This window comes from Ranitomeya variabilis, chromosome 4 (genome assembly GCF_051348905.1).
Source record: "Ranitomeya variabilis isolate aRanVar5 chromosome 4, aRanVar5.hap1, whole genome shotgun sequence".
In the NCBI taxonomy this organism is placed as follows: domain Eukaryota; kingdom Metazoa; phylum Chordata; class Amphibia; order Anura; family Dendrobatidae; genus Ranitomeya; species Ranitomeya variabilis.
The window spans coordinates 549,323,481-549,339,418 of record NC_135235.1 but is presented as its reverse complement, the minus strand read 5'-3'; the positions used below and the strand labels follow the sequence as shown (position 1 = coordinate 549,339,418).

At 44.1% G+C, this 15,938-nt stretch overlaps 1 protein-coding gene across 1 annotated transcript in view; it reads right to left on the bottom strand.

Moving 5' to 3' along the window:
* Positions 1-13,631, bottom strand: part of HIGD1B (HIG1 hypoxia inducible domain family member 1B) — a 36,877-nt gene extending 23,246 nt beyond the window's left edge. The window contains exons 1-3 of the mRNA XM_077252610.1: positions 13,493-13,631; positions 13,123-13,272; positions 11,317-11,451 (exon numbers count right to left, since the gene is read on the bottom strand). Coding sequence (XP_077108725.1) covers positions 11,317-11,451; positions 13,123-13,219 — 232 coding nt within the window. The 5' untranslated portion in view covers positions 13,220-13,272; positions 13,493-13,631. The remainder of the gene's footprint in view (positions 1-11,316; positions 11,452-13,122; positions 13,273-13,492) is intronic.
* Positions 13,632-15,938: the final 2,307 nt, after the last annotated feature.

Sequence of the window (15,938 nt, the reverse complement as noted above, 5' to 3'; positions counted from 1 at the left end):
ACCGTCAGGCTAGGGATGCCACGAGAAGGGTCATAAACCTATTGGAGATTTTGGAGAGGAGGGGATCCCCTGGTGTACTCGTCTCGTTAGATGCGGAAAAAGCTTTTGATCGTGTGCACTGGGGGTTCTTGGCGGCGGTCCTGGATAAATTTGCCTTCTCTGGTAACATTAAATCAGCCATTATGGCCCTATATTCGTCCCCTTGTGCTTTTGTTAAAGCGGGTGGCTTTGCTTCTTCCACTTTTTCAATAACCAGCGGGACGCGCCAGGGCTGCCCCCTCTCCCCCCTCATTTTTGCCCTTGTTATGGAACCGCTAGCAGCTATTATTCGCACACATCCTGATATCTCGGGTATTTTGGTGGGCCCTGTAGACCATAAAATCAGTCTCTATGCTGATGATGTTCTCCTCACTTGCACAAACCCTACTGTTTCTTTACCAACTATTATGTCTGTTCTCTCTGACTTTTCTAACGCCTCTTTCTACAAACTCAACCTTACTAAGTCTTCGAATTTTCCAGTTAACCTTCCCTCTATTTCCCAGCAAAAACTTTCCGCACATTTTCCCTTTAATTGGACTCCTAACGGCTTTCGTTGCTTAGGAATTCACATCTCTTCCCTTAAAGATATTATTAGAGTTAACTGTGATTCCCTTCTTTCCGATATCCGTTCGTTATGTGCAGAATATTCGTCTTACCAATTATCCTGGATCGCTCGAATCCAAACTGTCAAAATGATGTTTCTCCCTAAGATCCTATACCTCCTCCGTTGTATCCCTCTTCTCTTCCCTAAAAGATATCTAAACCGCTTTCAATCGGGTCTGAGTCGGTTCATTTGGAGTAACGGATCACATCGTGTCGCCATGACCACTCTGACCCTTCCATCTGGGAGGGGTGGCTTTGGGGTCCCTGATATTGCATCGTATTATTCCTCTGTTGTGCTTGAGGTAGCGAGGAATTGGTGGCTAGAGTCTCCTTTATCGCTTTGGTTGCAGATTGAGATGTGTTTTGCTCCTCGTGGATCGACCAGACTTCTTTTGGAAATGAATCTACTTCGTTTCTCCCCTCCGCCCACCTCTCTTCGTTCTATCCAATGCCTCCTTTCGACTTGGCAAAAATTTAAAATGTCACATTTCCCTTTCCTTTTTAAACATATTTCCCTGCGAGCTGTAGAAACCCTGATGGGAGAAATTTCTTTTGCATCTTGGGGCATTAGTCTCACATCCACACTCTCACTTGATGATCTGTTGGTTCAGGGTTGTCTCTCTCCTTATAACGACCTAGCTTCGAAATTTTCCCTTCCTCCCTCCTCCCTTTTCTCCTATCTTCGGCTCCGACACTTTCTTAACTCTGTATCCTTCCCAGTCTGCGATCCCAAGGAGATTAACCTCTCACTACAAGCGTTATTTGGTCAACTCACCCGGGCCCGTCGCGGAGTCTCTATTATTTATAAAGCCCTTCTTGAATCACGAGTTACGTCTAAACTTTCTTATATGCTCAGATGGGAATCCAGATTTGCCTTTTCAACTCCTTTAGAAAATTGGCTTACAGCCTCGGGTCATGCTTATCATTTCACGCGCTGCATTAACCACCTGGAGCAATCGAAAAAACTTATGTTCAATTGGTATCTATCTCCTTCTCGAATCGCGAAATTTAGTGGTCGGGGTCTCTCCCCCTCCCCTTCTTGCTGGAAGGGTTGTTCTGACTTGGGCACAGAAGCCCATATGTGGTGGCACTGTCCTGAGGTGAATCAGTTTTGGACTGAAGTGAGCTCTCTTATCTCCTCTTTAACGGGTCTTCCCTTGATACTAACGCCCTCCCTAGCTTTACTGGGTTTGGATTTGGAGACTTTTCCTCTTACTATTAGACCAATCATAACAAATACCCTCATTGCGGCCCGGCAGACTATAGCAGCCCATTGGAAGTCTCCGACTCTCCCTACTCTTCCCGAAACTATATCTCGCCTAAATTTACACTGTGCATATGAGCTCATGCTAGCACATGATTTAAATACAAAAATAAAGATTTTGAATTGGTGGGACCCGTGGATTTCCTCTATTTATAACATTGTTGAAGTACCTCCCTGATTCTCGTTAGATCTTGAATTATTGTGTATTACCGAGTAACAGTTAGATTCTGTTTCAATGCTTTTTGTATCTTATATGTAACAGGATGTATAGCTGCTCATTTTCCTTTCCCCTTCCTTGTTGTTGTTGCTCTGTTTTGTTTTTATGTTTGTATTCTTTTACTGGTAACTGTTTGTTACTTATATTTTTTTGAATTCCTTAATAAAAAACAACTGGTTTAAAAAAAAAAACATCAACGACAATTATACCCTGTTTCTTCAATTCTGCTTTACCAATCTTTATGGTCATCTCCCTGAATCCTAGTTTCGGTACCAACTTACCATTACTGGCCCATATATCTAGTTCAACATCAGAGGGTCCTTTATCAATATCTACCTCAGCCCAGTACCTCTTATAAAGGATATATGGTATAGATGAAATCTGGGAACCTGTATCCAACAAAGCGTTGAGGGGAATTCCGTCCAGCACGATAGGGATGATGGGTCGTCCTCCGATGTACCTGTCGTGCCAGGGTGTTGGGCCTTGAAAATTCATTCCTGCGAAGCGGCCCGCATTCCCAGGGGATTCCCGTTTAAATCACAATTTCGTGCAAAGTGGCCTGCTTGCTGGCAACGGCGGCAAATGGGCTGTCCATCCGGTTGGTAGCGGTCACGGGGTCGTCCTCTCCATGTCGGGTATCTCCGGGACCTCATCCAAGGAACATCCTCTCTACGGTTTGCCAACTCCATCTTGGGTTCTCTCACCTCCTGCATGGTTTTAGCCATTGAAGCAACAACATCAGTTAAAGAGTCAAGCTTTTGCTGAAGAGCCTCATTAGTAATGGGCCCCAGGGACTTAGCACTGGCACCGGACGTAGCTGATGTCACTGGCATTCCCCGTTGCTGAAGTGCATCTGCCATGGGTTGTGTGAGATCCTGATCCCGAGGTGCCTCTGCCAGCTGGAGACGTATAGCGCTCTCCTTTAATTGGGCAAATGTCAATTCAGGGTTCTTAAAAACAAGCATGCTCACATGCCCCCGGTGAGAAGGGGTGTAGAGTCCCTCAATAAATTGATCTCTTAGCAGTTTATCGGCTCCTGTGTTAAAAATGGGTTCAGCCAGTATAAGTGATTTAAGGGCTTCCTGCAGGTTTAAGGCAAAATCTCTCACGCCCTCATTAGCTTTTTGTTTGCAATTAAAGAATCGTACTTTAGCTTTGCTGCTGGCAGTGGTTTCAAATGTAGCTTTTAATCCAGCAAATATGCGTTCAACAGTACCTTTTAGATCAGTTGCCCATGCCGTGACTTCTCGCTTAGCATGGCCACTTAACTGCATCATCAGGAGACTAACACGCTGAGCTTCACCCACGGGGAACATATCAAAATGAGCCAGCATCTTTTCCCTGAAACCGTCAAGGGTATTAGGTTCACCTTCATACATTGGAAGCCACGGGCCACCCGGGGTATATGGCATCAACACCGGCATGATGGGCGCCACTCCTTGCACTGCTGCGCTGCCAGGCTCTCTATCGACACTCTGTCTTTCAGCTGCATTAGCGTCGCCGGGTGCTGCGGCGTCTCCGTGCTGCGACATACTGTACCCCCTTAGTTAGTCCAGACCCCTCCGGTCCCAGCTTCCGTCTAGATAATGTAGATTCGTTCCTCTGTGCAGCAGGATGACAATGACACGCCCCCTGCTGCCTCTAACTGCCGCACGCTCTGTGATGATGGATTTTGAAGTTTTTCAGTTAGACTGGGGCTTGGGTAATGACGTAGCTCGATTAACAGTTTTGTGCCTAACGGTTATGAGATGATTACATCAGGGGATGGCGGCCATTTTTACCCCATTATAACCAATGGAGAAAAGTCACTTTCAATAGTTTTCAATGGGGAACGGGATTTTCTTTAACAAAGTCAATCTCCAAGATTCTTCATCCAAATTTTCACAGTTTCAGACTCCAATTACGACACACAATACCCGGTGCACGGGCTGGCCCCATCCTGTTCGTGACGCCAGTTGTGACGCCCGGGAGACCGAGGTACCCAGCACCAGATCAATGAGGTCCGTCTCTTGAGGGGGATGTCACTAGTGGCTTGACCCGGTGCTGTGGCCTCAGGCGATGCACAATGTAAGGGATATCATGAAGGAACAGACACTTACTTGATCAGCAGCAGGTCCTCTCAGCTGTGATGACCCCGATCCTGGATCGATGGCTATTGTCCAAATGAAAGACTGAGGCGCTGAAACGTTTAACCAGTTTACTTCAACAAAAAAGGATTTGCAACCAATACTGTCACCGGAGTCTGTTTAAGAACTCTGAATTACTTTGACCCTGTCAGGATTTCCACCTCTTATTATGCGCAGTTTCTGTACGGCCCTGCTGCTGTTTGTGAACTGGCTGCCGACCCAATCTGTCTCTTCTGTGCTCTGGTTCGATGGCATCGTTGGTCGCTGGAGAGCTGTCTGTGTGACAGCTCTCCAGCGACCACACAGTGACGAAACAGCGACGCTGCAGCGATCGGCATCGTTGTCTATATCGCTGCAGCGTCGCTAAATGTGACGGTACCTTAACGCCGAACAACCAGCCCTGTCCCCCCGGTACCTTAACTCTGTGGATTAGAGGCACCCTTTTTGGCGTCTGAGCTCCGCCCTCTTTAATACCACTATTTAGCAGATGATGCAAGAAGGCGGACGATCCCTCTCCACTTCCCTGTTAAGAGGATGGTGGATCGAGAGGTTCATCATTTTAACTCTGCACCGTCAAAAGAGAGCGGCGATAGCAAGAGACGGTTTTTCCTGACCTGCTGGATGCAGCCGCGCATTCTGCCACTTGGCAGATTAACCGGGTAGAATCTCCTGTGGTATACCTACCAGTATCCCTGCCCGATGGGTCATGAATTAAAAATACCACAGACTGTCAGATAGCAAATCTGGTTCGTTCCATCTTGCGGCCTCGGGTTCAGTGCTCTACCCTCCCTTAGCTGCCGCATGGGTTGCTAGAGCAATGGTCTCTTGGTTGGAGACCTTAACTACTTTGATTCACAACAGTAACCTTTTCCTGTAGACAGTACAGCTGGCCCTTCAAATCTCTTGAGCGGGAGACTGGTTCACGCTTCTTGGATGCGGCTAGTTGCGCGGCGCTGTCAGCAGCAAATGTCATTACACTCAGTAGGGCATTATAGCTCAGAGAATGGAAGCGTACTCTGCGTTCAAAAAGCCTCTGACATCACTCCCTTATCAGAGTGGTCGGTTATTCGGTGAGAAGTTCGGAGTGTTCCCCACGCAGGAACAAAGGATCGCATGTTTCTTATAGACCCAACCAGCAGTGGAAGGGTTGTCCAGGACAGTGTAGATCTGGGGGGGTGTGCACGCGTAGGTGGGATCTCTGCGGATATTTCCGCACCTGTTTTTGTAAATTTGCAGGTAAACCGCACTGCGGAATTACCTCGGATTTACCGCGTTTTTTGTGCGGATTCCACCTGCGGATTCCTATTCTGGAGCAGGTGTGGACCGCAGCGGAGTCCGCGCAGAGAATTGACATGCTGCGGAGTAAACGTTTCCGCATGTTTTTTTCCGCAGCATGTGCACTGCGGATTTTGTTTTCCATGGGTTTACATGGTACTGTGGACTCGTGGAGAACAGCTGCGAATCCGCAGTGTCAAAACTGCTGCGGATCCGCAGCGTGTGCACGTGCCCTATGGGATCTTGGTTCCAAAAAGGGGACTGAAAAGTAAGACCGATCCTGGACCTCAAACTTCTAACAAGCTTGACAAGGTCCTCCTTCGGATGGAGTTCCTCCGCTCAGCCATTACTTCACCGGAAAAAGGTGGAGTTTCTGGCATCCATCGACATTCGTGATGCTTACCTTCACATTCCTATTTTTCCCCTCTTCAAAAATTCCTTCCCTTTTCCATTCGCGAATAGCATTTTCAAGTCAGTACCTTGCCCCTCGGCCTTGCTACCGCACCCAGATTGTTCGCAGGAGTCATGGCGGCTGTCGTGTTCCTCTTGCACCCTAGAGGCGTGGTCATCCTGCCCTATCTGGTCGACTTTCTAGCCTCTCTTCCAGGACTGCACTGAGTCGTCTATATCTCTTGCGATACCCTCTCTCACCTGGGCTGACGTCTAAACTTAGACAAGTTTTCCTCATTTCCAGCCCAGCAGATATCCTTTTTGAGGATGATCCTGGACACTTCCAGAAGGTTGGTTATTCTCCCTCGAGACAAGGCCATGGCCCTTCATCCCCTCATTCCATTCGATTTGCTTGGAGGGTTCTGAGGAAAAATGGTGACGGCAATGGAAGCAGTTTCCTTTGCTCCTCTCGTTTTCTGCAGGTCAACAGGCTTTCAGAGGGTCGTTTCTGAGCTCCTTCCTCATCGGGGAGATCCTTTCTCCCGGTTCAATGGTTATTAGTGACTGCCGTTGCCATTCGTCTTCTCCCGATCATTGTTCTGGGGATCCGAACGGTACGGCTAGTCCTACAGCAGGCACACTGCCTTCTGGCGGGATACCCCATCCGAATTCAATCGGATACGTCAATCATCTAGCAGGTACCCACGGTCAGGCGACATGGCCGAGGTACCTCACATTCTCTGATGGGCCGGCCGAGATCTATCATTCGGTGATCTCGGCACTACACATCCCAGGAGTAGAACTCTGGGCGGCAGACGCCGTCAGGGTCCCACCTCAAGTGAGTGGGATCTTCACCCGGAAGTCTTCCATCAGATCTCCCTTCACTGGTGCACTCCAGATGTAGGTCGGATGGCGTCCAGACTGAACGTCAATGTACTCTAGTTCATGGTTCGGCCTCGAGATCCAAAAGCCATCGCAGTGCATGCTTTGGCTCTTCCGTGGTACCAGTTTCCATAACCCCTTTTCCACTACTTCCGAGAGCCTTTCGAAAGCAGGAAGGGCCCCAGTCCAGACAGAATATATAAAGTAACGATACAAGTATCCAAATGGCTACTATTACCGCAGCATCGCCCTTACTGCTTAAAACGAGCCAGAGTCACATTTATAACTATATTAATATACATCTATTACAGCTATAAGAGTTTTGTCATCTTTTCTCTGGCTTGCTGTGTGCACAGTATTGTATACTGTATATCCTGAATCCTATCATATCATGTATGTGTTTTTAAAAAAATATTTGTTTAAATAAAATTTATACTCTTTTTATATATTGTGATTCGAGTTACTCCTATGCTTTTCTCCTGAATTCTATATTACTTATGGAGTTTGAATCGTTCTGCATATGTCGGGTTACTACTTAGTACCCCCACCTAATAGTATCTATCATGCACCTGGGTTTGTTTGTATGCATAAAGTATCCAAATGGCTGTAGTAATCTGCGCGCTTTGCCATTAAACAGGACAGGGTCACATGCTCTTATCCGTGCTTACCCATGATGTTGCTAAGTCAGGACACTTGTCCACGCCGCCACCGACGCGCGTTTTGCCTCTTTCTCAAGGTGCGGTCACCGCACTGTTTAATGGCATAGCGCGCAGATTACTACAGCCATTTGGATACTTGTATCGTTACTATATATATTCTGTCTGGACTCAAGGGTCCTTCTTGCGGCACTTGAGCACTTTTTACCCATGAATAGCAATAACATCTGTAGTCAGGACATTTTTGTCTGTGTTTTTATTACCTGATCCTAGTCTATTTATATGTAGTGTGTATTATTTCAATAAATTTATATTTTTTTGATTACCCTTGGACTATGCTCCAATTTTCTTATGCTTTATATCCTTTTGATCCGAACAGACTTTACTATCAGGGAAGGTCGCCCTTTTTTTTCTGCGATATCGTCATCCTGACGAGTCTTCGGAGCTAGCCGCTCTGTTCTTTTGCCCTTATTACCATCAAGGCAAGGTTGTCCTCAGGCCATCCCCGTCCCTTGTTACCAAGATGGTATTGTATTCCCACTGTTATGAGGGCATCGTTCTTCCCTCATCTCTTTCGGCACCAGTCCACAAAACGGAATAGGTTCCCCATATTTTGGATGAAGTGAGTGCTCTGAGTAGGTACATATCGAGGACGGAGTCCTTCCGAAGGTTGGACTCTTTATTTGGGCTTCCTGACAGTAAGAGGAAGGCTTCCTGATGGTTACAGGAAGGGTTTAGCCGTTTCATCGGCTATGTTAGCCTGGTGGATTCGTTACACCATCCAGGAGTCCTTACGTGTTAGATGTCAGCCTATCTCCATGTCTATTGAGGTTTCTTGGGTTTTAGGCACCAGGCGTCGGCAAAGCACGCCTGCAAGCTTTTGGGTTTGTCCAGTCCGCATGCATTCTTGAAGCACTAGAATTCCCAGACTTCCGTGGATGTGAATCAGGGCATGTGGACTCTGCAGGCCTCGGTGGTGCACTTGTAAGTAGCGGTTACACAGGACCTGATCTGATGTTGTCCCCACCCAGGGACTGCTTTGGGATGTCCCACAGTCTGTGTCCCCCAATGAGACGAAGGAGAAATAGGGATTTTTGTGTACTCACCGTAAAATCCTTTTCTCCGAGCCATTCATTGGGGGACACAGCTCCCACCCTGTTATTAGCTTGTGCTTGTTTTATAATTTGACATGCTATACTCTCATATATAACGTGACATGCTATATTTTCATATGTTGTTATTGGATCTCCTACTGCTTTTGCACCAAACTGGTTAGCTGAGAGCCAGCAGGAGGGTGTATACTGCAGGGGAGGAGCTAACTTTCTTTGTATCACTTAGTGTCAACCTCCTAGTGGCAGCAGCATACACCCACTGTCTGTGTTCCCCAATGAATGGCTCAGGGAAAAGAATTTTAGTACACAAAAATCCCTATTTTGTGCTAGTGCTGTTTAGAACTAGGACTTGTAAGCGTGGGGACCTGTGACGTGGGTTATGAGCTTGCGTATTTTGGCCAAAATATAAACTAATATCTCACATATATTTTTTTCTTATATGTGTTTTTTGCCCTTTTTTTCGGGGTGCAGTTGGGACATTTCGTCTTGTAAACTGTGCTGTCTGTTCACATGGGATGCATTTGGATAGCGCTGGGCAGCCCGCCTGATCTAATAGAAGGGTGTCACTACTAGGCTGTTAACCTGGATCCTGTGCATTCCCATTGTGTGAACAGCGCCACATGCAAGTCTCTTATGTGCAGTCATATGCCAAGCAGCCACCCCCTCCATTAGTTTGATAGGTTGTGAGTGGTTGCCTCATCGGTAATTCTGCACCTGTGTTGCCGCCATCTTAACCACATGGGTCCACTGCATCCTGATAGTGCATTTGTTTGGAGGCCTAGGCAGGTAAGCATCTCTGCCTTTTTGCTGTTCTTTATAATAATATAAGCAAAAACCTCCAATTAGAAAAGTAGTATAATTCATCTGATTAGCTATGTCGCTTACCACATGTGCTGGGCATTGCAGTAGCTGAGGTATCCATGGTTACTATCACTAACAGCTGTCATTATATGAGTGGTCATAACCATGGATACCTAAGCTACTGCAATGCCCTTCATATGGGGTAAGCAACATAGCAAATCAGAAGAACTATATTGCATTTCTAATTGGAGTTATTTGCTAATATTATTATTATTTTTACACCTTCTACATGTTAGGATAGGATCTTGGAGATTGGACTACTCCTGTAATAGTCTCCTCTATCTTCAGGAATACACCGCTTCTGTGCCTCTCTGCTTGTGTGGTGATGCATTCCTGATGTAAGGCTGAGCTACTGATCCAAACTGTGCCCTCTACGATGATGCATGCACAGGCAGATCTGTCTCTGCAGCAACAAAGGAACGCAGGGACACTGAAGCAACCTGGATCTAGTGATCAGGTTGGCTTCAGAGCTGTGCTTGCAAGCTCTATTGCAAAAAGTCTGCCTAGAAGACCGATTACCTCTGATATTCTACAGTCTTAACCGGTAACCTAGGAACTATAGACTTTAAAAATCCCTCTGTTCTCAAGAACAGAGACTTTTTATAATGGGAGGTTATTTGCAAAGTCTCTTGTTTTTTCAAGCACTTTGCAATTTTACCCATTTATCAAGATGAGACATCCCCTTTATATTCTCCATTGGTGACGCTGCCACTTCATAATTGGCTTATTGTCATTTTGTTGGGATTGTCCAAACTGAACAACTCTAAAATAAACAAATCGCTCCATAACATGTGTGTGTGACTGTCCTAAATCATGAAGGACCTGAGGATCTGTGTTATAGGCAGCTAAACAATGTTACTTTCTGAGCAATTCCAAAATCTTAATATCTGGATAATCATGAAATTGATATGTAACTTTGATTGGGTTAGAGGAAAAATCCATTTAAAAAATGTAAAAATGCAAATGATTACTTCAGTAGATCGCAGGGTAATTATTCTCTGCTTCTGAGCCCTATGTGATGAGTTGTAATAATCTTTTTTCCCCTGACTCTGCTGACACGTGCTCCTTCTGTGCCCTTGCTCCAGGCTCTGTAATCCCTCAGTGCATATTCTGGAATTTACCCTCTTCCTGGGATCTTGCTTTTTTTTTTTTGCATTTCCTGAACATTAACTCTTGATCTGTCATAATTGTGAATCGTGCGGAATAGTCACATGCAAAGAGAAATAGACGTGCAGACATTCAGCTGTGACTTCTGCAGACAGATGGGTAATGCTATAAAGCTTTACTAATACTGATAAAGTGATCGGCCTGGACATGCACATAACAGGGTAACGGTGTCACCACCAGAGGTGTCTGGCATAAGAAGAACCGTAACGATAAGGGAATATGCAATGCTGGAGTTAAAAGAAACGGTGACCATGAGAATCATCTTCCCATGTCTCACGGCCCATGGAGGTCATTAGATTGTGACACTGGTCAAAGTTTTGCAAGATCCGTTGTGATCCTTTTTACATAAGTCTACTGCTCTTCCAGCTGCTCACTGCTCTGGCCAAATATCAAGAACCCAATAGGTGGCCGTTCTAAGATGTCATTATGGTCCCTAATAGAGCTTATAGACAGACTGTCGGGTGTGAACAATCTAAGAAAAAAAATGTTTATGTAAATGGTCAACTATATGTACAAGTATAGACTTATACAATACCCATAGCACTTAGTGGAACCCTACTATTTCCAGCTAGGACCCCCACTGATCAAAAGATAGGTGTTCAATCCATCCAAGACCTGTTCCTCCTTACTTGCACAATCAAATGGAATGAATGGAGCATTCATAGGTAAAACATAGCTTCTTATTTTGATACTGAGGTAGATGAGCATTGTGGCATAAACTTACCCAATGCAGTGGCTCCTACCACACAGGCCTGTGCGGCTACCCGGGTATGAATTAGGTGAACAGACATTTTTACGTTGCCTCGTTGTTTTAGTCTGTAAAGTCCATAAATGACAATCATGGCAAATCCAGCCAGACCTGCAGAGATTAAGCATACATAGATTGCCCTTCTCATTTTCAAAAAGGGGCCTCTGAAAAAAGGTAGATCTAGGATGTGATTGGTTTCTTTATGCCAGATGCGACAATTTTCATTTGCATATCGTCTCTTCAGAGAGGAAGAGGACTTGAACTCTTAGCATCACCTATCGGAAGTAGCAATCGTAAAAAGTAAATATTGACCCTTGAACATGCCTTGCGACATGACTTAGGATAAAAACCAAACCAGAATCTCAATTTGCAGACAATGTGTTTCGGGGTGTTGCCCCTCATCGGTGCAAAGTATGAGATCTGATTTGTCTGTGTGAGAGGCCTCTGACTGGGATGTAAGGGGTAACATTTCTCCTTGTGGAGATTGACAAGCCAGTCCTGGCATGTCAGAATGAGGAGACTTATACGCCATGCATGCTCCTCTAATAAATTTAATATGCAAATTGCCTTTTCAGAGAGGAAGAGGACTAGAACTCTAGTACTATCTGCACACATTTGGATACATTTCTGCCAGGATATTAGTTCTGTTGTTCCATGAAATAACATAACCCGGAGTATATCTCATCTGTCCGTTTGGTGTTTACACTGCTAGGATTTGGCCTACATTTGTAGATTACTAGTAACGAATCAGTAGACATAGATATATGGCATTCTTCTGAATAAAAATGATGCTCAAGGAGGGTTCCACTGCATCAAAAAGCATATAGAAAAATAATATATTGTTGATGTTTCAGTCCCCATAACATGGACCTTTATCAGATACAGATTACTGTGTGTGTCATAAATAGTCCTGAGATTATAAGGGCAGTGGAATTGCGGCCGAAAAGTGTTCTTCATACAACGAATAAAGGCGCAACTCCACAGCGCTTATCCTCTCCAGAGGTTTTAGACAGATTCATGAAATGTGACTATGCTGAATCTCACTCCAGTCTCCTCCTTGAGCGAGATTTATGAAGGAGTTTTCAATTTGCAATTTTTAAAGGATTTGTAACATTTGCTGCTGGAAAGTCGCAAAAAAATGGTTTGAAGACCAAAATAAAAATCAATTTTGATTTTGTGCCAAATTTATAAACTGCATGCGCCATTTTAAAGAATTTGGAGCAAAAAAACGGCAGCAGATGGCACAGGACAAGAAAAAGGGAAGTGATTTCAATAAATTATAAATGATGAAATGGACCCTATATGTATAAATTATAACCAACACAGATAAAAAAAAAATGCTGGGTCTTGAATTTGGACCACATTCACATATCCGTGTGACACATCCTAGGGTTGTCCGTTTTTCCTCAGACAGCACTTGGACCCATAGAGTTCCATTGATCCATTCACACATCAGTGTTAAAAACTCACAGCATGTCCTATTCTCATCTGTTTTGTGAATTAGACTCTGCCATTAAAGACTATGGAGATCCATGTAAAACGGATGACACGCAGAAGACAGAATTTGTGCTTCAGATGTCATCTGGTTTTAACTGATATATTGCTAAGGCTCAATGGATAAAAAAACAGTTCAGTCTACCTTCTTCATTCGAAATAACGGATGAGAAACAAATTGGTCCATTTCTTATATCTGCATGAATGTAGCTGTAATCTCTATGACTCTGGCCCCTAAGATAGAGGATAACTCATAAGCAGAAATGGATATATTTTGTTGTTACTCACCCACTGGAACAAGAGGAGACTGCTTCATTTTCCGCTGTAATTTGCTGGGTACAGATTCCTGCTCCTCAGGGACCCACTCGTCCCCATCTGCAGACATCTCGCCACCTTCACAGAGTTGCAGCACTGGGTTACATTGTGGATGGCACAGGGCTGGCATGTGAGCAGTAGAAGACATGAAATAACATAAGATCTAAGTCAGATGTGTACAAGTCTACATTACTAGGGCATTTGTAGGCATGGTACAGGTGCATAAGACAGGACAGGTATTTGTCATGCCAGCAGTGATTATGACCAACAATAATTTCTATACAGCCATTGATAAATTAAACTATGTAACCGGGGGGGGGGAAGCCATTCTTTCAATACCCACCTACTAGCCGTGTATCTGAAGAGCATCCAGCCTTCTTCTCTTTCTGGGTCACTCACTAGGACTGAATGCTGTTCTCACAGAGGTGCTTTATGTACAAGGGAGACTGGGCTTCTTTCCATGAAGAGCCTGGGAAGGGTAGTCGGGGTCGCAGGCTGCGCCTCTATCACACACATGAAACAAACAATGATGAATGTTGAATTTGGCAAACACCTCCTGCCTTAACCCACTGGCATCTTCTAGATCTTCCACAATGGGGAGAAAGAAGTGTTGCTTACTTAATCCCATCACTTTACATTTAGTACGTGCGTTCTGCCTCATAAAATATTTTTGACCAGTATAAGTATCTAGTAGATCCCAAGGTGTCACTGAAAGCTCCTGAGTCGGAACTACACAGGAGCCATTTACCTATACATGTATGATGATGTGCATTGTATAAGTCATCTGTGTATCGCAATATACAGGAGTTATACACACCGTGCATATAATTGGTATGGTCTGTGATTGCAAAACCATAATACATCACCTACAAACTTCTGTGGACCTGCTCTGTACCCTCTGGGTGTTTTTAGCTTCATATCAAAACAATGAGATAACAATTGTGACATGTTCCATCATATGCTAAATAGTGATGAGCAAATATACTCGTTACTCGAGATTTCCCGAGCACGCTCGGGGGTCCTCCGAGTATTTTTTAGTGCTCAGAGATTTAGTTTTTCTTGCCGCAGCTGAATGATTTACATCTGTTAGCCAGCATAAGTACATGTGGGGGTTGCCTGGTTGCTAGGGAATCCCCACATGTAATCAAGCTGGCTAACAGATGTAAATCGTTCAGCTGCGGCAAGAAAAACTAAATCTCCGAGCACTAAAAAATACTCGGAGGACACCCGAGCGTGCTCAAGAAATCTCGAGTAACGAGTATATTCGCTCATCACTATTGCGAAACTGAGCTACATCCACTTGGTACATATTTTTAGTTGGAATTGTTACTTTAGTCCAAAATCTGCAAGGAACCTGTGCTAAACCCATATGTGTTACATGCTGATTTGTTGCATATTTCACTCTGTATTGCAAAGGGTGAAGTCCGCTGTGAAATTTGCAGCATAAACTGACCCATTGCAGATTCAAAAAGGCGCAGGTAAATGTCCTTATGAATTCTGCACCAATTCTCTATACAGAGTGTGAATAAGATTTAGTAAAATCTGTTTCCTAATACTGCTGTCATAATTAGTGTATTATGTTATTATGATTATATATTATATGCTATTATAATTATTATATTATTAACACTTCACACAAAATCTTTAAGACACTTGCAGACCCTCCAAGGTTTTCCTAGCTTTAGGAAAAAATGATTGGTCGGTTTTGCCGTTGTTTTTTATGCCTATTCTTTATTTTTTTAACTATAAAGAGCAAGCAGCTTCCAAAAAAATTCAATCTACAAAAACCAGTAGCGCTTACACCCTCTTGACCCTGCAGCAGATAGTGTTACGGTAACACCCGTCCGTCACTGATCAATAAATATTAAAAAGAAAAATCTATCTGCGCTGGATCAGAGTTTACTCCTCTATGTGAAGAGACCCAAAAAAATGCCTGAAGAATGAACATGATACTTCCTTTAACCTCTTCATGGTTTCCGAATCCTGAAACGATGAAAAGAAAAAGACTGAACATGTTCACGGAAATGTCATTTTTACATTTTTCTGCACTATTTTCATTTTTGCAGCGGTTTTTTTTTTTCAGGCAGATTTTTTTCTGCTTGAGAAAGATGTGTGCACATATTTTAATACGCTGCGGATTTTCCACTCTCTGAACATAACCTCCTACTTGGTGCCACATGAAGGCATCATGCCAGCCATATACATTCTTTGTGCCTCTGTATAGGCTCAGTGCACACGGTGTTACCTAAAATGTGTTGGAAAGAGAAGCCGATATCTAATTAAATGTTCTGATTCACGATATACTGCACAATTCAGTACAATGCCAGTATGAATGGGCTTTATACAAGTTACATCACTTGTCAGCATGACTGTACGCGTGACTAGGACTATTATTGCTCCAGAAGGACCCGGGTTGCAGTACAGTTTATTCCCTGGACCATGGGAAAGGTACAATCTATTTTTACATTGACAAATGATATTGTCGAACTGCTCAAGTTGCGCAAACACTTGATGTATTTGTTGATATAATGACTTGTCGTACGTATTCTGAGCTTGGATTATATATAAACGCATATTATCCTCTGGAATCATCTCTGGCAGTTCAGGAGGTCTCTTACATTTTCACCAGTCATTATACACTGCTACAAACCCAGCTTGTCCAATTTTACCTGCATAAAAAAAAGTCTCAGCCTATTCTTCATTACAATGGCCTCCATTTCAATAATATTTATTTGATCGCCCATGACAGCACCACGAGAGAGGGGTCCCACCAAGGACAGGAAACCTAC